This window comes from Epinephelus lanceolatus, chromosome 12, assembly GCF_041903045.1.
Source record: "Epinephelus lanceolatus isolate andai-2023 chromosome 12, ASM4190304v1, whole genome shotgun sequence".
NCBI classification, from domain to species: Eukaryota; Metazoa; Chordata; class Actinopteri; order Perciformes; family Serranidae; genus Epinephelus; species Epinephelus lanceolatus.
The window spans coordinates 12,567,994-12,593,449 of NC_135745.1; the positions used below are offsets into that span (position 1 = coordinate 12,567,994).

The window sequence follows — 25,456 nt, forward strand, 5'->3', positions numbered from 1 at the left end:
GTTGCTATTTGCAAGACTACAGCTAGATGTATTTTGAGATTATTATGGTGGAAAATATTATGCCAAACACCCTTTATGAAATATGACTTACGAACAATTCCTTACATGTCAGCAAATACACATAAATCCAGTTCAATCAAGAGAGACTTGTTCTGAGAGAAAAGAATATTTATTTGCATGAGAAAGTATGAGAAATGTCAAAAGTCTTTGGGGATTAGACCCCATCATTATGTCATCTATTCCAGGAGGGTGGTAAAGACGACGTAGATTAGGGAACCTCCCCTAGAGTCTATACACTGATTGTGGTAATGGTGGTGATGAGATGAGATGAAGAGGGAGCTGAGGATCTGGATGTGAAGAGTTTGGCAGCAGCAACATGAATGGCTGAAGGAGATCATGGCAAAGTTTGATTGGCTAATCAGGAGAGGGAACACCCATAGTCAGCTGATTGGTGGAAGTGGTCAAAGTGGGATAGAAAGAGAATTGTGAATGGATGTAGCACAAAGAAAGAGCACAAGATAAAAGGCGTCATATGTCAACTGTGTTGTCAATTCAGCATCAATAGGATCTATGAAGATGGATTTGCTGTAGCTTTTTTATGGTCATTGGTTAGCTGCATTATTTTAGTGGGAGGAGATCGTTGGAAATGAGAGGCAAACCATTTCAAAAGTTTTGTTTTTTTCACGAAATAAGTGCTGGTTGGTGGATCAGATACACACCAAATTTAACACTGACCCTTGTTCACTCCACAGCTTAAACAGTCTCTCTTCCTTTTCCACAGTTCAAGAGAACCGAGAGTTTTTCACATTTTTTGCACCTCCCGGAGTCCCCTTTATGTTTGCTGTCTACCCAGTTTGCTGCTTTTGCTTGTCTGCTTCTAGTTTTGTGCTGGAGAGTATCAAGCACAAACTGGAGATGGACTCACAAAGCAGACTCACAGACTCAGATGAAAGTTCAAGGTTTTTAATCAGGCTAAGGTCGGTACATGGGTAGTCAGTCACACAGGCAAAAGTATCCAAAAACGACAGGCAAAAAGGGTGGTCACAAGCAATAACGGTCAAAAACACACACAGAGGGAACACCAGGGAAACGTTAGAACTCTTACTCAAGGGTAAAGACAATCTGGCAACAGACAAGGGGAAGACAGGGACTTAAATAAAGTACGACAAGGGAGACAATGAGACACAGGTGAAACACATCAGGGCGGGGCAAGTAATCACAAAGGAGGGAAACTTGACAGAACGTGGGATCTGAAACGAGATGAGACAGTGGTTACCAAAATAAAACAGGAAACACAGGGATGACCCATGAACATGAATCTAGGTAACTTGACAGGTCATGACAGAGGAAGCGCAGGTATTAATTACTGACAATGTTCATGTCATTGAACTTCAGTATTTGCATTAGCCAAGACTAAAAACTTATGATATTCATGATATGATATTCAAAGATGTTTGATTTTGTCACATTAAGACAAGAAAAAGACTGACTTAAGGCAGCTCAGACTGTGTTTTATGACCACCTTACACCAGTCAAGATCAAGATCAACTGAGGTATAACCCTCATGATTTGTTCCGACATTGGAAATCTGTCTGACAAAATGGCTTGAAAAGTTGCTTGATGTAAGGCCGGCAGCTGAGTGAAGCGAACAACATTTAACCAAACAATTGTCCTGTGATATTAAGAGAGGGATAAGAGGGTAAGAGGGATCAGTTGGGTGGTGTTAAAGGAGACATACGGAGAATGGGAAGAGGGAGATAGATTGATGATGACAGGAAGAGAGGAGACATGCAGAGAGAAAAAGGAAGGAAGGAGACAAATCAGGAGATGGAGAAGGAAGGAAGTGAAGAAAAAGTGAGGTGAAGTGAATAAAAGGAGAGAGGAAGTGGCGGTGTATGAAAAAACTGAGACTGGAGGCAAAATTTGCACAAACCCAGTTTGTCATCACATCTTTGAAGCCAGAACAGGGTTTTATTTCATTTTCCCCCCCACACATACTGGAGGTCAGTTCCATTTGTGGAGTATTGGGTTTTATGACTCAAGACTCAATTTCTCAAAGGTCACCTCCACTTGGGGAATATTAGTTTTTTATGACAATTCCCTCTCAGAAAGAAAACCTCTTTTACACACTTCCCAACCGCTTCAGTGGGAAAATCTCCCAGTAAAAACAGAGGTTAATTTTTATTTTTTTTTGCTGATTTATTCGGGTTTATATTTCATAGTGTGAGTGGTGATCTGCTAATGAACGCTTGTTATTGGAACAGGGCTTCCTGTCTCAGTGCAGCGAGGCGTCGGTTGATGCAAGGTCATTAATTGTTGTGGGTGGTGGGGATATGTTTTCCTGCCAGGGTCCCCAGTGTCATATCAGCTTAATGAATTGTTTATGTAAACTAGTAGAGGTGTTTAATACCTGCCTTTTTAAAATGTGAATGAATCAAACGGAGCAGAAGTGAAGAGCTAAATGTCATCAATTAAAGCGGTGAGCAGTGTTCAACACAACAAGGTAAGCAAACACATTACAGTTGTTTTGTAATTGGATCTGGATAGTTCAGCATCACTCATAGGAGGTGGGGACTCGATTACCCCGATGTTAACTTTATAGCAAAAGGTTACGTCATGTACGAGGCACATTCAGATCATTTTGTGAAGAAAATACCCTGTAATATTTTCACTTGTAAGGGCCTTTACACAACGGGGCATAATGAATTACCATCATGAAAACCAATCTTAGTGGCAGCAATGCAAATTTCCGACACTTGCTCACAAATGATCAACAGGTTGGCCATTGTTGTGACATGTCGTTCCTTCCACACAACTTGATCGGTTGATGCATTTATTTGTGGTGCAAAAGCTAAAAAAATTGACCTCCAAAAAACACGTATATCTCTGTAGTTTCTTGTATTCTATGCAATATTTGCAAAATATCGTCACGTGAAAATTAATCCAGAGAAAAAGAAACTCAAAATTCTGAAGCAGACTAAGTTAATTTAATGCTACACTAACAAGATTTTTTTTCACAATGAATGAAAATGTATCATTCATAGTGAAGAACCTACAGAGAATCAACACCTCACTCTGCAGCTCTGCTGAGCCTCTTATAGCTCACATTTACTGTATGGTTCAGTCTCACTGCTTTCATCAACAGTGTCTCCAGCAGCAGCAGCAGACAGCTGTTCTTAGTGGAAAAGCTACACTATGTAAGTGCTCAGCACCAAATAGCAGACAGACACAGTTAGAGACTGACTGGTTAAAAAAATAGAACATCTGGCAGCTGAAGAGATTTTGTTTCTCAGAAGGTAAACGAGAGTAAATATTGGACATATATTTATCAGGTGGACAGAAACATTACTCCAATGGGATGTTAATCAAGCGGCAACTTTTTAGGTTTAAAAGTGAAGTCAACACAGAAGTGCAAAAAATTGCAGTTCTTTGAATGGCCACCTGAGGCAGGCTCCAGAAGCCAGTCATTCCTTTAGACCTCCATGTTAAAATGCCCAACTTTACATCAGAAATAAACATGTTTACAGCCTGGTAAAAAAAATGCAGTTTTCTATAGCTAATTTCCCTCTTCATGACAACTGTAAAGGGGATGAATTTTATGTAACTCACCCATTCACATTATATTAAGGTTTAAAATTATGCATATTTAAGGTCAGGCCTTGACTGACCTTAAATATCTGTGAGGCATTGCTACAGTCTATGAGTCAGATTCACTCCTCACTCCAACACAGTTCCACCCTCTCATCCAAATATGGTCACCTCTGGCTCCAAAAAACCAAGATGGCGACGGCTGTAATGCTGGACTCTGTAGATAATTGTTTGCTGACAAGTTAGCCATAGCAACTTCAGAGAGCGACACATTCGACTTCTATGTGAATAGTTTTTCAACTTTTGGTCTTGAGTGACTGGTTGGCACGCAGCCTGGCGACAGCTGGGCCGTTAAAAAAAAAGCAACATTATGATACTCTAAAGAAAAGTTTTTAATTGTAGTTAATAGATATAAATTGTCACATCTTCCTGGGGTTTTTTGTTTTGTTTTGTTTAGGGCCGCCCCTTGAAAGGTGGAGATTCATATCGTCAGTCAGAGACCCCTCAGTCAACTGAGATTGCTTCAACTCAGACTGTCTTTTTTTTTTTTTTTTTTTTTGTTTTTTTTTTTTGGCTAGTTAGTGTGTTGCGCAGTGTACTTCTGGGAATGTTTTGGTCCCCAGATTTTGCTGCAGAGTGAGAGCTCTTGACTTTCACGCTACTCTTTGTTACAGACAGCTGCAGAATTTTTATTTCTTTATTTTTTTATTTTTTTGAAGAAGGTTGCAAGTAAATGATGTTTTTGAGTTTTAAGTCCCCTCTACAGCATTTAAGTGCTTTAGGAACAAAATCGAGAAGAACTGAATTCAGCTGGCCTTACATGCTTCACTAGGCCTAAATATAGGCCTATATTGGCATTTATTGCATCTTATTGTATGCCGAGGTTCTCTGCAGGGATCTATCAACTTTGCAGTATATGATAATGTGTTGTTAATATGCACCACTTCTGTCCTGTTGTCTCATGTCTGTAAAATGTAAGTTAAGGTAGTTTTGTGACAATTTCTTTTCATGAAGTATTCTATCGGTCTTGAGACAAATCATATGTCTACATCTGGGTTTTATAAATTAAAAACAAGTGTGAGAAAACATTCTGTCAATCCTTAAAGAACAAAACCTGAACTTATGGTGGACTGGCAAAACAAATATCTTCCCTTATCTCAGGAGCACAGTGACAGTCACAGGTTTGTGGTATTGATTGCATTTTTCTGAGCATCTTTCTGACTAGAAAATTAACAAGGCTTCCTTTAATTACATGATTTAGCATGTTGATACTGCATCAGTTTTAGGGCTCCTTTACTTCTAGTTTGACCTTAGTTTTTTGGTTCTACTTTCTATCCTCGTAATGTCTCTCTTTTTGTCTTTTTGTCCCATTCCTCTCTTCTTCTTTATTGTCTCCTTGTCTCTCTAGTTTCCTCTTTGTATATCTCGATCTCCATATTCCTCTTTCTTTCTCCCTCTTCTTTCTTCCTTCCGTTCCTCTATCTACATTTTTTTTCTTTCTCCCTCACCCTTTCCTCCCTCACCCCTTTTTATCTGTCTCTGTCACTTTTTATCCCACCTCTCATTTTGTCTCCCCCACCTGTCTATCATCCTCTCTCTTCCTGTTTTTGCGCAATCTTCACATCTCTCTCCCTCTGTCTCTTTCTCGCCTCCCTTAATGGTCTCTCGTCCCCCAGGTGGCCCTGGATGCCATTTCGGCCCCCTGCTTTTGAATTTAATTACACATGGCATTGTCTTCATGGAGCCCCCCCCCCCCCCCACCCACACACCCACACACACATACACACATTAATACAACCCAAGCCACTGCTGCCGGTTCATACTGCATCCTAGATTACTGCAGGCAATAACACCCGGGCTGGGGGAGTGAGGGTATCAACATGGAACAGATTGAAGGCTGAAAAGTTGATATCAGAAATCAAATTAATGCAAGTGAGAGCGAAACCATATCTAATTAAGATGCTTTTGAAAAACCGACAGGCAAATCTGTTTTGACAGAAATACTCATGACTCGTAGCGGCGATTATGAGATGAAGAGTTCATTTACAAAATGTTGAAAATGTCTGTATTTTATAGGGGAAAAAGTCAACTCTGGTCCTTTATTGCTAAAACGATACAGCGGATTAGACATAACAAAGAAACTTCATGAATGCTTTGTTAGTGTTAATGTCGTTTTTCTTAGATATTGTAATAATTTTCAGGACTGATCATCGTGACAGTTCTCTTTTCTTGTTGCACTGTTGCTCCTGTAGTTTGGGCACACAGGATCATACCTCTTTAGAGCACTGCTCATTTCGCTGTATGACAGGGACACTACACACACGTGTTGCATAGCTTTATTTTAGCTGTTTAAAGGGAAAAATGGTAAATACTGTTTTCAGTAGACTTTTGAAAAGTAAAGTTTTCCCATCAAGTTTTTTCTTTTTTTTTGTGGGGGGGGGTGCATATTTCAAATAATGCACATCTCATTTAGACACAAAGCTCCTCAGATGGCTTTTGTATCTGGAATAAGCTTACCATCTGAAATAAACGACTGAACTTCACTTCTCATAACTTCTCCCGGCTTTATGATCTGTTTTACTTTTAGCTTTTTTTATATTAGCTGCATTATTTTTTTCTGCTGCCTTTTTTTATTAGCCACAACTATTTTTTTCCTGTTGGCTTTTTTATTATCTGCAAGACATTCAGTAATGGTTGAGAGCATCGGGCCGGATCTTGCAGGGCCACGGAAAAAAACAGCCAGCGATATATTTTAATTTGCCCAGGGATCGTGGCTCTCATGATCAGCTAATGTGATTACATCTCTGTACTGTGTCACTGCAGCTATGGCGCTGCTCTGCCTTTGGTTTTGAAGGATGGCTGTTGTTTTCTTCTCATTATACGACTCCTGAAATGTACCCGCGAGGGTGAATGAGAGGTATGGAGGTTGGGTGGGTGGGTGTGGTTAGTGGTTGAAATAACGACCCCTCAGTGTTGCAAAAGCATCTATTCTGTTGGTCCAGGACTCGTGGAGCCAGCCTGGGCCTTTCCCTTTTGTCAACAGTGAAAAATGAAGCATTTCTGAATCCCTGGCACTCGCTGTGTTTCCCTCTAGGCGCCTCAGATACATTGAGTTAACATAAAGCAAAATTCAGGACGGGGCGGCCCGGGTGACAAATGAAGCGCCTCCGTGTGTTTTGGAGGGAAAATAAAGGGGCCCCTTTTGTAGAAATGAGATTTGGTCTTCGTTTCTTCCTTCAGGCCCAATTTTTCCCCCACAGTCCAAATGTATCTGAGAGGTACAATGGAAGATGGAATATTCTTGAAATGGGAAAAAAGAGAATAATCTGAGTATAGATCATTTCCCTTCAGCTCGCTCTCAGTCTGCAGTTCGTCGCTGCTTCATTCCCATTTTGTCACATTATGGCTTATTTTCACACTGCACTGCCAGCCAGGCTAAAGAAAAGTCACCAGTCGGCCTGATCACGACACCCAGCCGCTTCTTAAAAATGGATCCAATTTGGGTTTTGGAGCGAAAGCTTGCTGGGGTACAAATGAGGCACCTCAGCTTGCCTGTACACGAGCAGTGCTCTCATCCGACTTGGACTCATTTGTAGTCTGCAGGAAAGGAGAGGAATGGATGGTCCGGGTAGCTCTTGGCTACATTTAGGAGAGGCCGCAGTGCCGCGGTGTTGGGGGGGTCCAAAGACTTGTTGCCTAATTAGAGGGAGCTCTCTGCCTGTGATGTAGTCACGCTTGCTGGCCGCATGGCAAGTCACTCCGGGGAACCAGACGGGCGCCCGTGTTGCTGCAGAGTTTTCTGATTTCCCTCCCAACGAAAATCAAGTCGAGCGCTTTCATGTTTGTTTGTGTTTGGGTATATCAGGCTTTTACTCTGATTCTGTATCAGGAATTAAATGTGTGTGTGTGTTTCTAGGTGTTTCAGTGTGTGTGTTTTTGTGTGTGTGTGAGAGCCTGTCAATTAGGCTTTCCTGCAGATGCAACTCAAATAGGTTTTGCCTCACCAATTACCAGAGGCACTTTAGGCAACAGAGTCTTTACTTGTTTCACTGAGTCTGGCCCCAAAGTTGCCTGCTGTTTACCATCTCTGCCTGTGTTTCATTTCAACTTAATTAATCCTTTAAACCATTTTGGAGAAAATCAATCCATTGGCACCACTGCAACTTTTATTCAAAGTAAGTGACAATAGCCGCAGTTTGAAAGAAATGGCACCAACAAAAGGATTGACAACATCAGATTGAAACAAATAAAATAGATTTTTATCTGTAAAATAAAAGTAAGTTAAAGCTGCAATAATAATTATTTATCTCTGTAGGCCAGAACTTATGGCTCCAGAGGGTGCAAAACAAACTTCTGAACAAACCACTCCTCACCTCTTCCTCCTTATCTCTCCCAAAATGAAACTTTTCAGATTGAGTTGTGATATCTGGCAAGAAAAACAGACAGGTCTGCACTTTCGGCCAGAAACATGACGTAAGCTTGAAACTATCTTCTTCAGTTCTTTCCTTTGCCTAGTGAGGCAGATATAATACTAGAAAGTGATCTAACAAAATGTTGGCTAGTCCTAGTTTTTTATGGTATGCTGCTTTGCATTGTTTTCTGTGACAGTATTTTCCACCTCAATCTGAAAGCCTCCTTATAGTCTCTGACTGTACTCTAGAGGCCACATACACACACACAGTTCTTTGACATTGCATTAGGAGGGCCCATGTCCAACTGTTTCTGTAACTCTCTGAAACCAGTGATCACACTGTAATTGGCTAGCTGTGCGTTGGTGAGAGAAAAGCAATGGTTTGAACTTCCCCCTCTAGCTCTCTTCTTCATTCTCACCACAACTATTTCTGTCGCCTGTCATGTGAGCAACCAAGTGCAACACTGTGAGCGTCTTACAAAAGAAACTTTCTGAAAATGTGTGTTGTTATCTTCATATATGAACAATATCGCATCTCTGGCGTCTTTATGATGGCTTGCTTTTCACTCCACCTTTGAGTGTGGCTGTTCAGATCGGGTATAAACACTTTTTGCGCCCGGCCCTTAAGGCTCCACCACACCAGCACATATAACAGAAACATTTTAGATGGGAATCACTTGGTTTTGCCAGCAGGGGCAAAGTAAATTCACTAAACTAGCCACTTCTAATGGTGCAGGAGCTATTGCACAACCAGCAAGTAGTGAGTGCATCACTAAGGGTCCACCTGTTTTGCTGTGCTACTTTTGGTACGCCCAGTGACTAAAGCCATACTTTACACAGCTCTGGGGCGTCATGGATGAGGTGCATCAGGGAAGATCACTTTCTTGTGATTTTTGGCAGTAAACTGGGTAAACTTTGTTTTATCAATACTAATCCAAACAGATGCAAGCAATGAGAGTTACAAGGTGCCATTAACATCAAGTAGCCAGGAGGAAGTTAAGCTCATAGTTTGCCTGATGTCCAAGGATGGGTACCGAAACCCAGTATTACACGAGCCCCAGGGCTTAATTATCAGCCCCTCCTCTCTCTGCCAACACTAATGTTACCTGCACACAGTGTAGAGAGAGAGACAGCAGGACAGGGGGAATGACTTACAGTAACTGATAAAAACTAGCCCACACTTCACTCAGGATTGTGATGTCAGGAATATTATTTATATAGTGACTTTGCTGTTGTAAAAATACTGTTGCTGCTCTAGAAACAGCATTTAGATCAATTTAAAATATTAAATAATCCTGTTCTGAGCTTATTCTTCTTAAAATAATGTATTCACTAAAAAGCAATTATTTAGAAATGAAAAAGACCCGATAAGAGTATTGAGTACCGAATCGATAAGGAGTATCGATAAGAGTAGTAGTAAATAGTAAAGAGAGTAGTAAATCTTAACGATACCTATCCCTACTGATATATCAGACAGAATTGTCAAGTCGTTACACTCCGTTTTCATCTTCAAGAGTGGAGCAGAGCTAAGTAACAACAAACTACAATGTTGGGCGATATTAAGAAGACATTTCAATTTAGAACAGCCTTGATAGCAGTGACTGTCTCCTCCTTGGTTCCACCACACAGCTTGACAACACTTTGACAATTGCGTTAGTCTCGCTTGTGTTACTGATTGGCTGATCGTAAGTCACCCAGTAGCACTTATTGGATTGATTGCTTTTTAATGGAGGAACCGCTATTTCATATCACAATGCCAGACTAATGAGTCAACTTGGTGGGGTGGGCAGACTTTAAGGTCGGGACCCAAACAAGAATTATGAGGCTACTGCCCTTAAAAACTGCAAGCAGTCCTGTTCCTGCAAGCAAAAGACAATGAATGAATTCAGCTTCCAAAAGCAAATCAACAGGTAATCACATACAGCTGCTGCACTGCTCTCTGTGGCCCGAACCTTTCAAGCATGTTGCACTTCTGACCACACCCCATTTAGCGATGTCACAACAACTGACAAGTGAAGGAGAACACCCAAGACTTCAGCTTGCTGAAGACATGGGACAACCCAAACAAGACGCAACCTACGTCTCCATTAGACACGTGTAGCACTGAACTAGAAGTCTATTCAGATGCTCCTCAGTGAACAGAAGAAGAGGTGACGCTGACAAACCAATTCAGCCACTTCAGCTTCTATTTCTCACTGAAGGGAGCTGAGGCTGCACTCGCTACCTGCTGACAACACTATTAAGACATGTTGGCCCACTTGGCTATTGCCGACAAGGTGTTCATACATCTCTGTCTGGGGCCTGGACGCCGACCAGTCCACCATGTCTGCATTAGAAACAGTTCACAGTGGTTTTATTACAGTATATGTAGTGAAGATGAGTCTAGGTTTCCTACTTTATGAATACCAGCTATCATTTAATGCACTTTAAGGCACCAAGCAGTTACCAAAACATGCACACACTTAATGTCTGTACTGTAACTGTTATTTTTTAGGTATTAGAGAGATTGTAAGTGCTAACAGAGTATTTATTTGCTTATAGGTCAATGATGTGGTTTTACTGTACTACAGCTACTCATTTAGACAATGGGGTTTAAGGTCAAGGTCTGTGGTAACACAACTCATGGCAACACTAGAGAATTATGCTCTGACAGATTGAAAGACTGATTATAAAAGCTGAATTTGAAGGACTAGGGCAGAGTCAAGGCTCGCTATTTGCATATCCTTCATCTGCCTGGTGTGTCAACAAAGGAGACTCGCTCCCTGTCTCCACACCGGTGTATTCAGATGCAAAGTAAAGTGAATGTAATTATGTATCCTTTCTTTTTTTCATAACATTTTGTTCTGGCTTTAATATGTGCTCTGCTGTGAATTTCAATTGTAGCCCTCCATTTGTTTTCCTGTAAGGCGATAAAAAAGAGAGCTTTGTGCAGGGTTTAATTCTATTTGCGTGGAAATTTGTTGTAATATTTGCCTGGCGGCAGGTCAGGTTAAGAATTCATATTTCATAAAGTGAAGATATGCTACAGTAATAGCTCATTTGGTTCTGGAATGGCAGAATTTATTGTCGAGCCCTGTGGAGGTGTTGTTGGCCTAATTCAGCAAATGGTGGTGTCTGGGAAGTGCTCATGATAACCCCAGTGACATCATCACCTAGGCTAAGCACTGTGATTAGTTTAAAGGATAGCTGTGGTACGGTGAATCTAGAAATGTTTGAGAGGAGAACAGGACTTGCACCAAAGCTTTATAAAACCGTATCCCACTCAACAGCCAATATGACTGCTCATCAACTGTACAATATGATTTTGACCCCCTACCTGCTCACCACTTCACCAGCTGGAGGTAAAAGCTGGAAATGCGAAATGTGACTGATCACAAATAACTAAAAGTAAAGAAAGAGGCATTCTCAGAACCTACTGGCTATTTTTTTGGCAACAGTATAGCCTCTGTGGATGAGGGCCAATATTTGGGGTTGGTCTGGTATAGCCAGCAGATATTTGGGCCAAGACTTCCTTTTCCGTGGGTTGGTCATTTATGCTAATCTCCATAAACAGATAACTGCATGTGAATGCAGATACCTTAAAAAACTACTGTGAAGCTAAATTGTCTTCAGGCTATGGGTTCTGAGATTGGATATCGTCCAGTATGTTCTGCCTCTCCACACAGACTGTTTGCCTGCCCTTCAAACATGATTGGTCAATTCTGCTCAGACTACAAATGGGCTACAGACAGACACCAGAACACATTCGATACCTAAATCTTTTCCTGTCCCCTTCATATTTTGTATTTATATGCAGATATCTGTTTAAAGAGATTGAGAAAGAGGTAACTACATCAAACTAAAAACCTTTACGTTCGTGTCACTGTGGTCACTGGTGCAAAATCTTCTCTACACATGAAGTCATAAATCAACAAGATTTAAGAGTCTCTTGCTGCCTCTCGGGGCCTCCAAAGTACTAAGTTGGAAGTGTGGAACAAAGACAGCAATGAATTAGGGCAGGGCAATATGTTGCGATATATCACAGTATTTTTAGGCCATATCTCGATATACGCTATATATCTCAATACTTTTAAATCTCCTCAAAAGCACTAGGACTAACAATATTTCTGACCAGATACCCTCTCTGATGCAAAAAAGTTGTAGGGATGACTTTTTTTTTTTTTTTTTCCAGAAAATATAAACACAAAAAAACACCATTTATGCCATATCATGATACAACGATATTCAGAATCTAAGATGATATATAGTCTCATATCTCCATCACCATATAAAATCTCCCATTATCCAGCCCTACAATGTGTTGAAGAATCAAATGATAATGTGATCTTACAGCTTTGAAACAAAAAATCGTAAAACTGCTGTGATATGCTTCTGAAAGGAACAGTTCACCCCAAAATCAAAAATACACATATTTTTTCTCTTACCTGTAGTGCCATTTATCATTTGGGATTGTTTTGGTGTGAGTTGCTGAGTGTTGCAGGTATCAACCTTAGAGATGTCTGCCTTCTCTCCAATATGATGGAACTTGTTGTGACCCCATTCATTTTTACATCTCGTGATGTCATGAGTATGAGCTTCTCCTCCATGAGTAGATGCACACTTCCTTCTGCGCCGTGACACAGTTGGCAGGTGTAGTTTAGTAGAAAGAAAATAGTTCCTACACGAAACTGCTCACAACAAGGTCTGTGGATTATCTTGAGTAACCAGGTCATGATGTCTGGTAAGAGATGTTGCTGTTGAGTTTTTCAAAAAAAAAATTTGGCGCTTTGATCACCACAAGCCAAGTGCCATCTAGTGCCATCTCCAACACTTGGCAACTCACGCCCAAACAATTTAGATTGCTAAAAAGCACTACACGTTGAAGGGTGAACTGTCCCTTTAACCCAGTGATAGTACAACATTTAATACTCAGGATGTGTTTCAGTCATTTGTAAGTTTCACTGGTTCAAAGTGTTTTGGATCAGTGAGGCTCTGGTTCCTCTGTATATATGTTGCGTGTTTAAAGTTTAGGATGAAGGAGGAAGTTATTGATTTTCTGTGAACCAGTTGAGTGCAGAGTTTAAAAGCTGCTTTGGTGGATTTTGTACCTTTGATTTACAGCAGCGTCTGTACACACATGAATGCATACAGTACTTTATTGTGGACACCAGGGATTAATCAAATTTGAAAGTTTATCCTGTTTAAACTGTATAGAGAGTAAGAGTATGCTGTAGCTTGCTGTTGTGTTGGAGAGTTATGTACTGTGTTGGTCTCTGTAGGTTATTGTCAGGGGCTGGTTTCTTCACACACCGGCTGAGAAAATTATTGTCTGTAACACCTTAAATAAATCTGTTTGATTTTGACAGACTGTTTGACAGTTTATTTATGGTTGTTTATTTCCCCTCTCTGTTCTTTTTTTTTTTTTTTTTTTTTTTTTCCACTGTAGTCCAGCAGAAAGAGGCTCTGGAGAAAGAAGCCAAGGTCAGCATCCTGGAGGCCGGGGTCACCGATGTGAGTACATCACTTTACACTTTTGTTTTCACTTTCATTTTAAATCAAAGGTTTGAATGAGTAATAACAAACTATGATTTTAGTCTTCAAGCCAAATGAATCAGAATCACCCTGTGCTAAAGAGCCAAAAGTATGTGGACAACCCCATTCATTGGCATTAATCTACTGCTACTGTACAGCAGCCTTTACTCATTTGGAACTTGGCAACAAGGTTTTGCTTCAGTTCAGCCACAAGAGCATTAATGAGGTCCCACACTGATGCTGGGTGATAATGTCTGGCTCTCAGTCTGTGTTCTAGTTCATCCTAAAGGTGTTGGATGGGGTTGAGGTCAGGGCTCTGTGCACACCAGTCAAGGAACCAACTGTCGCCGCAAAGTTGGAAGCACACTATCATTTAAAATATCATTGTATGCTGTCAAATTTCCCTTTATTGGAATAAAGGGGCTCAGACCAAACCATGTAAAACAGCCACAGACCAGAAGTACACAAAAGGTACAGTATGTGTACAGAGAGGTACAGAGGTGTCCATGCTTAAAAATATGAAGCCTAAAATAGAAAATAGATATTTTTACAGTGCAATTTATACAACAACAAACGATTCTATCTATTATTTTTGTTTTTATTATATTTGGTAGAAAGTCTTCAGGAGTAATTTTCTTCTGGAAATACACAATACATTTTTTTTTTGATTTTCTGAAAACCCAAATCCCATTTGCTTTTTTTTCCCCTCACTTTTTGTCACTTACTGTATGGAGTACATTCTTTATAATTATATTTATACTTTAAGTAAGAAGCATTTTTAAAAAAACAACAACATCTTAACAGCATTTCTGATGTTTGGCGCCCACCTCATCCCTCCCACTTCTCTTTCTCTCTCAGCCTCTCTCCCTCTTGGTTTTCATCTCTTAGCATTGCTATTCTCCACCATCTTTGCGATAAATAGACTGCTGAGCGTCTGCACTCGCCTATTGATTCAAGAGTTAGTCTGCACTGATGACGGCACGCCATTCACCACGCTTATCAAAGTGGCAGCAGCGAGGTCTGAGAGAGAAACAGTTGGAAAAGAGGGGGAGGGGGAGGGAAGGCGGGAGAATGTGGGAGAGAGAGGTTGGGAGGGTGGAGGAGGAGGAGGGGTGGAGGTCCTATCGAGGTGATCAATACCTCCTGCAAACAGGAGCCAATTATGGCCAATCGAACCTCTGTTGTAAGAGAGAGAGGAGGGGGGGAGAAGCAGAGAAACCCCTCCATCACAGACTGCCAGATAGAGGAATAGTAAGAGAGTCTCAACCTGCAACAAAACATCCATCATCACCCCATACGGTGTTTATTATAGTTTTATCATACACGGTAAAATAAGAATATTAGCATACTACATCACAGCTGACGGGTTGAAAATACAAAAAAAAAAAAAAAAGTTAGTTTCTCAACAGTGGAGAGGAGGCGATTTGTTTTCTTGCGGATGTGTTTTCCAGCTTGACTCTGTGAGGGCATTTTGAACAGGCCTGCGGGTTTGAGCGTTGGGTTTATTTGGCAGGCGGAAAAATGAATTCTCATTTTCTCATTGATTCCCGTGCATATGTATGTGCCTGTTTGAAAGGAAGATAACATGAAAATTTATTGATCCCTGTGGGGTTGTTGCCGCAGCAAAGGTAATGGGGAGGAATAGCATGTGATAAAACCAATAAAGACAAAACAGTCGATCAGTAAAACAGAACATAAATTATTGTAGGGTTGTAAAAGTTTATGCACCTGACAATCCTGGATGTGAAGTGCAATGAGGGAGCAGGAATTTCATTGGAAAAGTATGTTAAGTTAAGCACAGATATTAGCAAAACCTTGACTTGAATTACTGGGCAATGAGGGTCTCTGTCCTTTTACTTTCAGTCCCTTTTGTAATCTTTTCACCTACTTAAGAGTCATCATGGGAGAAAGAAGGAGAGAGAAACACAGTGGCTTAAAATGTTAGAGAGACCGTCCCTGTTGGTCATTTCAGACAGACACACCTATGTTTGGGCACTGACCCTTTATTGCAAAATAAAAAACCTGTTCTGTTACAATGTTCATAATGTTCAGAATTAATTGGCTTTAGTTGTGTTTTGGCACAAAAGCCACTTAGTTATGGTTAGGAATAGGTCATGTTTTGGCTTAAAATACCCACATTTGATCACACAAAAGCTGCTGTAAATGTAGTGATGGGTTACTAAAAACACCCTTGTTTGGGGGCACAACCATCGCTGGAAATGCAGTGAGGGGTTGCCAAAAATCACCCATGTTTGGTGGTATCAACAACCACTGGAAATACAGCAAGGGGTTACAAAAAAATATCCATGCTTGGGGGCAAAAACGTTGCTAGAAATGCAGCCCTGGGCTGCTAAGAAAAAACACATTTGGTGGCGCAAGAGCTGCTGGAAACACAGTGAGGGGTCACGAAAAAACACCCATGTTGCTGGAAACACAGTGAGGGGTTTTTCCCAAAAATATCCATATTTGGGTGCACAAATGCTGCCAGAAATGCAACGACAGGTTGCTAAAATACACCCACATTTTGGGGCACAAACACTGCTGGAAATGCAGCAAGGGGTTGCTAAAAAACACCCAAGTTTGGGGGGCACAATGCAGCCAGAAATGCAGCGAGAGGTTGCAAAAAAACATCCATGTTTGGAGGCACAAATGCCGTTAGAAACACAGTGAAGGGTTGCTAAAATCCCACATTTGGGAGCACAAATGCTGTTGGAAATGTAACGAGAGGTCACTACAAATCATCCATGTTTGAGGGCACAAATCCCACTGGAACCACAAGGAGGGGTTGCTAAAAAAAACATCCATGTTTGGCGGTGCAAACGCCCCCAGAAATGCAATGACAGGTTGCCAAAAAACACCCACGTTTGGGGGCACAAACGCTGCCAGAAATGCAGCTACTTGTTGAAAAATACCCATTTGGAGGTGCAAAAGCTGCTGGAAATGCCTCCATGTTTCACTAAAAAAGAGCTGGTGTTGTTTTTATTGATCTCAAACAGTGGTCTGCAGCTTAGCAACCATCTCGTCTCAATGTCACGCCATCCCCCATACCTTCCACCTCCCGATGACAAAGTTGGCTCATATACTTGTCACTACATCACAAGAAACACAGCCGTGACATTCTAAACATACTAGTCTGTGCAGCATGAGCCTTCTAACATACATCTATAATGCTGATAACCAATACTAACACCTATTTAATAGAGTGATAACATTTGAACCGGGTCAGTTAACACCTGAAGATCTTATCAGAGTCAACAAAAGCTTAGCACATACTTCAAAAGGAGGTTGGGGTGTTGGTTGTTTGCTGGTTTGAATCTTTGAATTCCAGTGGATCTGTTGACTTTGATCAACAGAAAATGAGAATTCAATGTTTTAAGCATCATTATATGGGTAAACTAAAGTATCTTTAGTATATTTAATTTTATTTAGAACGAAACAGGGAAATGATGCAGTAAGACTTAACAGGCACTTGATATCATTCAAAGTAAAGTAAAAGTTGTCCTCAAAAAGCTCACTGACATTCTGATGGCATAACTTTATTTTTATGCTTTTATGCTGAGATTTATTTCGATTAATTTCTAGGGTTTTCACTTTGAGCACAAAGACATCAAGCCAGTACTGTTTAAAGGGTAAGGAACCAGAGTCTTGTAGGTTCAGTCCCTTGAGCAGTCAAAATGTCGTCCTTCAACAGCTTTCGTGTCCAGTCCAATTGTCTCCGAGTGAATCAGCACATCTCCTGCTGTCATTCTTCGTGGGTCATTCGTGATTGGTGACCACACTTCCAAATTCCTCACGTATCGGGTTTCTGAGAAATTGAGGCAGTAATTCGCCTTTTCACATGGCTGCGTTTTTGTTCTTTGGAATTCAGGACAGCAAATGCACTGAAGCTTCAGTAAGCATATTGATGTGATGTGTTTAGTGGAAATATCTGCTTTTCTAACTCTAAGTGCAGGCAATTTACAAAATAAAGGCAACACTTGAATAAATCAGGGGAAATGCTAACTAAGAGCGGGGACATATCAGTTTGTTAGCAAGATATCTGAAAACCGTTTTAGCCCGAGCTTGTCAGACACTCATTAAGAATCAATTAATTCAGCTATAGTTTTTAGAATGTGTTTAAAACTCATTTAATCATTTTTATATACAGGGGGGAAGAAGTATTCAGATGTTTACCCAATACCTACTAATACTAGACGATGAAAATAGTACTACAAGTACTACTACTACAGAAGTATAAGTACTGCATTCAGAACCTTACTTAAGTTACAGTGTGTAAGTATTAAAATGTCTACTAAAAGTCATTGTGTAGTAAAATGTTCCCCGTCAGTGTTTACTGTTATATATGGTGTTATAGATTAATAGTACTGCTGCACTAATGTGTATGTTGCATTTTACTGCGTAGATGTTTAAGGTTGTACTAATTTTATCTCCTTTTAAATACTGTTTGGCAGATCATCATATGCTTGTAACGTGGCTGTCCTGTTAAAACCACATACCTCTAAAAAGTCAACTTTTCATGGCGTCAGAAGAAAAAAAAAACTTTATTTGTAGAGCACTTTTCAAGCTGAAAGCAAAAGGTGCTGTCCAAGAAGAAGAAAATACAAAGCAAAAGTGATACTAATAAAACATAAGCAACATATACGCTTAAGCACATATATACCTGTAAGCATGCATACATATACACATGGCTGCATACTTAAAGACGCTCCCATACACACAATAGGTCTATGAACTCTCAGGAAAGGCCTAACTGTGAAAGAAGAAGAACTGAAAAGGGTCGATCACCCTTTGTCTTTAAGGGTTATAAACATCAGGTGCCAGATAATTGAGAGCCTTGTAAAAGAGCTTTGAAATGAATTCTAAATGAGACAGGAAGCCAGTACAGGGAGGCCAAAAGCCCTGTTTTCAGCTTTGTGAAGATTCATTTTCTAGCTATTCCAGGAGGGTTTTTAAAGAGTTAATTTAGCTTAAGATGTAAGAGAAATTTCTTAACACATAAAGGAACACCGAGTCAGACAAATGTCAAGCATACCATGCTAAGAACATATGTCACATGAGGTTATGTTATGTTAACAAACATGCTTATTTTAAGCCAAACCATTGTTGCTAAACATAACCACTTACTTTAACTGCCTAAACCTAAGTAAATAAACCATAAAATGAAGTAGCCTAAATGTACATTTGAAGTTTAATTTGAAGAGATGAGCACCAAAATATCTTTACAGCTTGTCAAACAAGTGATAAAGTGATCAACTGTTTTTTATTACATAAATTATAAACTACAATGGGGATTTTGACCACACAAGAAGAAGTTATACACTCACTTGCCAATTTATTAGGTACACCTGTTCAATCTGATGCAATCCAGTACAACAGTTCTGCCATGAATTCTTGTTTTATGAAGTTTATAAAGTTTTTGTTCATATCTTACTGTCAGATAGATGCTAATGGAACTTAATGTTTATCATTGGGGTCATCGTAGGTGGTGTTGTATTGGACTGCATTACATTTAAAGGTGTTTCTAATATTTCGTCCTTTCCATTTCCATATATGAGGTGAGCAAAACAGCAAAATATTTGACAGTACTTTCAATATAATGCAGCCCAGTACAGCAACACCAACTGCAACCTCAGTGAAAACCATAAAATAGAATTATCACCCGTCTGAGAGTATCAACACACACTTATAACTGTTACATGGTTCTGAAATTTGCTCAACTAGAATTAATGGTACAGCTGTTTTATTGGATTGCATTAGATTGTACAGTGTACCTACTAAAGTGGCCACTGAGTGTATACTTCAGTGACACTAAATGATACATCCATACATGATACATCCATTCTTGGCCCAGCACGTTGGATCAGGAGATAAATGTGGTATTTTTGTTTGTCTAATTGCTCACACAGTGACTACTCAGTGGCTTTGATAGATTACAAGCCTTCATTAAAATCTCAAACATCCTCATTTAAGTTCTTTATGAAGGTTCGCACGACACGCTGCTGCTTGTTAAATGACATTGCACTCTCTCCATTTTCCTCCACTGTGACCGCTGTTACCTCACGTGGCTTCACGATTGAACGCGGCCTCATCGAGGGCCACAGAGAACTCAGCACTGTTGTTTCCACACTGAGACTCGCGTCCAATTAAGAGAACGTGTGTGTGTGTTGGGAGGGAGGTAGGAGATAAGGTTGCCGTGGCAGCAACCAGATTATAATTGTCCTGGAGTGGCACTAATCCCCCTCCACCCCGGCCAGCTCGTTTTGTTCACCGCAAATCAAGGCGCTTCCAATCTGTCCGTCTGAAAGAGCGATTTCACAAATAGAGGGAGGCAGGGAGGAGGGAAGGAGCTAATGAAACAAAAAGAAAAAACAATAGTAGATGGCCCTTTGCATCACCACTTAACACACTCACTACACGAGAATACAGGCAGGCTGAACACTCACAGTTAAACAAGCACACACTCGCTTGTTGCCTCAGATTGATTCAAGTATTAAAAATTGCAGCAGCTGATTTCACTGCTTTGAGCTGGAGAGGAGTGAACTCATCAGCTGTTTCGGCTTTGAGGTTGAAACGGTTTTCAAGAAAGTGTTACAAACTTTGGGCTTTGAGTTTGGAAGATGTGGGTGCTTATCGGAAAGGGAGAATCTAGCGTTGCCATGTAACAGACTAAAAGTCAGGACATCTCGGTTTCCACTGCAACAATAACCTTTTTTTGTTTCTCTTTAACATTATGAAAGTAAAATGCCAAGTTGTAGATGAAGAATACTCCTAACACAAGATTAACAACCAGTACCACTATGTAGGCTGTGCCTGGATATCTCAGCTGGAGGTTAATGCAGGTCAGAGTCCTGCACTGGGTCGGGTACCACAGCTGATTTGCGGGTGGTTTAAAAAAAAAAAAAATTTTCCCGGGTTCGGATCTGGGTGGAAACAATAACATGCGGGTTGGATCGCAGGTTTTAGATTAGTTACTTTCGAAGGGGAGACTTTTTACACTTAAATCCATTGACAAAATGTTTTCAGGTTGCAATTACAGTTATAAAAGGTTTGTTTTACCAACAATAACCCTTCCGTTTTCATCCCTTTAAGGGCCATTGTGACTGATACAAAATAAAAATTCTGTTATACCATGCTACCATGAAACTGCAATATTTTATTTGATCGTTATCGTACTCTGAAAATCTCATACCCCTGCAACCCTAGCTGTCTCTATATGTTTATTATACTGTTGTGAAACATCTTAGGGCCTCTGTCTACATAGCGCTATAGCTTTTTTGCATGGCCAATCTCTTCATAAAGCCTCTGATGTCATCACTGTAGCTCCTTTAGCTAGTGTCTATCCCGAGCTGTATGATATGTGAGTCAGAAACTATCACACAAAGACAGAAAAGCCAATGGTCGGGCAAACAAAGCCTTTGACTGTGACACAGGATACTGCGCTTCAAGCTTGTTCTTCTAATAAGACTCGACATTTGTTTCTTTTAACCATGACAAAGATCCTTGGCTATCCTTTTATTTGTAGTTTTAATTGCCTAGTCTGAACCAAAGCTTGACCATAGTGAGAAGAAACCTATTTTGTCATTAGTTTTGAGGGATTTTTTTGTGTCTGCTAGTTGTATTGTAGTAGGGTATGGTGATCATAGAAACTCTTAACGCCTTTGTTTAGTCACCCAAACTCCCATAGCAACATAAACATAAAGTTTCTTGGATGGCTTAATCCTGGTTGTAATGCTCAGATTTGACCTTGCATGCACTTTGAGTTTTAACACAAATTGAACACCTGTGATAACATGAAATATAACGGATTTTTCTGCAATAAAGTGCACTGGTAAAAGGCAGGAGGCAGGGCAGAGTCCGAATTCTGACACGTGACAATTCACTTTCCTTCAACTGGTAACCCTAAACCCTAAAGTTTTTTGATTTACATCTAACCTTATGTGTACAAATAAGTAGTGTTTTGAATATATATCCAGACATACCAATACAACAGTATTGGTGAAATAATTATAGTCATCTAAAATAAATACATAGCTACTTTTTTTTCTCATTTTATTCATGACTGCAGTTTCTAACCTCAGATGCTTCAGTTGCCCAATCACAACCTTTGATAATGCTGCTCTAGTTGCCTTTAATCTCAGCCCTAACTAAAACTGTTCTACTTGTTTAAACATTACAGTTAGCTAATCTTTTCATGCAACAAACTGATAAAAATGCCCTGTCCAATTTGTGCTTTTGTCACATTATCCAATGCGCGGTGGAGGAATGTAATCTCCACATAATCCGTATCCACAACAGATAATCTGGGTTTTAGAGTTCCTCCTCATTTCACAATGTTGTAGGAGATTTTGTCAAGTAAAACCTTGTGTCCTGCCCTACCCACCCGACCACATTGAACGGCTTTCACAATGATTTTGCTGAGAATATATTCCCTTCTGTGGTTTCTGTGGTTTGAGGGGAGCAGAATGATAGCATCGCTGGTAATGACACGCTATTGTTGTGTGCTGCCTGCCCAGGTGCCTGAAAACAGAGCTGGATTTGAAAGAGAATATTCATGAAGCACAGAGACACACACACGCACTGGATCAAGGTTGTCTGTTCATTGCGCTGCCCTGTTCTACCTGTAATTTTCATCACAAAGAGGAAAATAAATCATAGAAGATCAGAACAATGGCAGGCGTGTGAGCTTGTATACATACATAGAGTATTACCTGCATGTGTGAGCGCAAGAGTGCACCTGAGTGTGTATACATCTGCGTGTGTGTGTGTTTGTGTGATTACACTCATACATCCATCTGCATCTCCTGCCATAGATATTCAAATGGCTCCATGTGAAAAATTGAATCGAGAGGCTGTTGAAGTGCTGGCTCTTCTTTTTCTCTCTGGCCATGACATGGTGCTTGAATGGCCTTTGATATGGTAATGACAGCTCACCGTGGGGACCCTAAGGGCCAGATGCATGCTGGGATTTAACCCAGGTGTGGGTCATAGTATGTGGTCTACCTGGTTGTGAAAGACAGTTCGCTTACCAACAGAAATGAACAGGTTTTTTTCTTTTTTACCTCCACCATGGAGGTCAGTATGTATTTTTGGTCCTGTTCTATTTTTTTGGCTATCTAATGCATAAAATCTGTTTATTGTAAAGACACTGGTTCAAGTATTTTCCCTTTTATCCATTTTTGTGGCTATGGAGACACTTCCCTAAATCCCTGTTCCCTCCTGCAACACATTTCTGATTGGAGAGAGGCTTTAACTTCAGCAGTTGGAATGCTACATAGGGAGGTTATGGCAGATATTTTGGCATACAAAGCATGTGGCTGTGACATCTTAGGATGCCCTTTGCATCCCTTTGCCAACCAACAGTGAATTTTGATTTCATTTAACCATGAAAGAGATTGCGCTGTAACCTTAACCAAGTAGATTTAGTTAGTTAAATTTAACCAAACCTTAACCATAGAGGTACTACATCATAAAACACCCATACAGCGTAAGTTGTTTTTTGGAACTGCCATTTGACAGGAAATGATCAGAGGTGGGAGTAAGTCACAAATGTGCAAGTCTCAAGCCTTAACCTTCAAGCATGTCCCAAGTTACTCTAGTGAGAATCAAGCAAGTCAGGTCAAGTCAAGTCCCTGTTTCAAGTCAAGTAAGACAAGTCAGGTCACTGCTCAGGTCAAGCAAGTCACAAGTTAAGAAGTCATATGGTTCAAGGTATGATGATCTGGTCAAATGTGAAAGCTAACGTTTGACCAGCCAATAAGCTAATGAATTAGCTAGTGACAGATGAACTTTGTGGTGGTCATATGACTGAATTTTGAGCTGCAGACCTCACATACCACTGTTCTCTTCTCACTACAGTCAACGACAACATAATCCTTAAATCCAAATTTTATTATTATGGACTAGCCCCTTCCATGGTAGCTGCCTGTTGCGTTGGCCTCTGCTGGTCCGCCATATCCTTGTAGGAAATCCCCAATCATCCTCCAAAAACGAAACGTCTCATTATCTGGATAAATACAGATATTTCTTTTTTTGGTTATCAGTTTCAAGTTAGAAACAAGTCAGAGTCATGTCGAGTCAGTGTTAGTCAAGCACGTCTCAAGTCCTCAAATTTGCAACTTGAGTCGGCTGAAGTGAAGACGTGAATTGATTCCCACACGTCTGGAAATGACAACCTGTTTTGTTGTTGAGGCATGAACACTTGTTGCCTCAGTGAGTGACTTCACTTCACAGATGCTACGTTCATGTTTTTCTACAGTCTTTGATTTTCCTTCCAAATCCATCCGAGTATTTTAAAGTGCAGAGAAGAGGCTGCTCGAGGCTGACAGAGTGCTCAGCGATGGCCCTGATGCTTTATTAGAAATCAATAGCAAAATGAACATTGATGTAACTTATTTGAGATGCTGCACATAGTCTCTTTAAGCACAGTGAAAAAAAAGGAAAGCATATCTTTGTTATCCAAGTTTGTCACTACAGCTTTGTAGCGGCTCTATGTTCAGCCAAGCCTGCCCCATACATACCTGGTCAGGACTCCTCTCTGTGTTGTAGAGGAGGAGTCCTGACCAGGTATGTATGGGGCAGGCCTGGTCAGGACTCCTCTCTGTGTTGTACTTATAGCACATATTGTTCTCCGAGCTACACTTCAGCAGACCGGCAGGCTGCTTACAGGGGTTGTGGACACCTGCTGGGCGGTCTGGCAAACAGCGTGGCACAACAGACAGCTGGCATACAAGGCTCACACCACCTATCCTGTTTTCCCCAGGCGCTAAATGGGCTGTTAAGTACAGTTGAGGTCATCCAGAAAAAAAAAGAGGGTAGGAAAATGAAAGCCCAGAATTTTAATACAACACAACAGTCTGGATCTCTTGTTCTCGCGGACAAAATGCACTCCCGAGAGGCTCTGCTCTTGCAAACAAGGTGCCGCGGTGTGTAATGACAACAGCATCACGCCTGGTAATATGCACCTGTAGGCTCAGTCTAATGTCCTGAATACTGAGCTGTAATTTAGACTGGACGACACAGTGCAACACTGTTGTCTGTACACATCACTGAGCAAATGGCCCGATACTCTGAAATGGCCTGTCTTATTAACTGTGTCTCGCGCCTGATTAGCCAGTGGCATCTTGGTATGATAGTAGATGGCCAGTGTTGTCCGATCACTCGTTAACATAAACAGTATCGGCAAATGAAGAGAGAGAGTGTGTGTGTGTGTGTGTGTGTGTGTGTGTGTGTGTTCATTAAGAGACAAAATCACAATACCAGATGAAACCACAGCCTCATATCAACAGTTATGCAAGATACTTGCATGATGTAGTAAATTACACATTACTTGTTACTGTAATAAGTTATCAGAGGAAGTTATTAGTTACGTTACTTGAAACATTACTTTACCATGTCGGCTATGTTAAAAATATCCCCCAACAACACGAAAACCTCCTCACCTACATGATGTATCCTCTGCATGTAGCACATGTAAAAATAGGCATTATGATTTGATAGGCAGCTAAATTCAGTCATAGAAGAGGTATTCAGTCATTTAACTCAATTAAAATTAGCAGTACTACAGTGTAGAAATATTCTGTGACAAATAAAAGACCTGCCTTCAAACTCTTAAGTAAAGATACAAAAGTTTCAGCTTCAAAAGTAGACTTAAAATACCAGCAGTTAAAGTACTTATGTAGAATATGTGTACATTACTTTATGTTGAATCTGGTAAAGGTGGGGCTGGTTTAAATTACTTTGTTCTCTTTACATAATAATACATCATAATTTATGAGTTCATTTATATTTTGTATTAAAATCTAAGGTAATTAATCTATAGCCGTCAAACTGTGGAGTAAAATGTACAATATTTCCCTCTTAAATGTGGTGGAGTAGAAGTAGCATAAAATAGAAATACTTTAGTAAAGTACAAGCACCTCAAAACTATTCTTGAGTGCTGTATTTCAG

General features: G+C 40.4%; 1 protein-coding gene across 2 annotated transcripts in view; it reads left to right on the plus strand.

The window, feature by feature from the left end:
- LOC117272151 (receptor-type tyrosine-protein phosphatase N2-like) overlaps positions 1-25,456 on the plus strand; it is a 315,897-nt gene that overhangs the window by 177,380 nt on the left and 113,061 nt on the right. For both annotated transcript variants that reach the window (XM_078172961.1, XM_078172962.1), the window contains exon 12: positions 13,425-13,489. In XM_078172961.1, the coding sequence (XP_078029087.1) occupies positions 13,425-13,489 (65 nt within the window). The remainder of the gene's footprint in view (positions 1-13,424; positions 13,490-25,456) is intronic.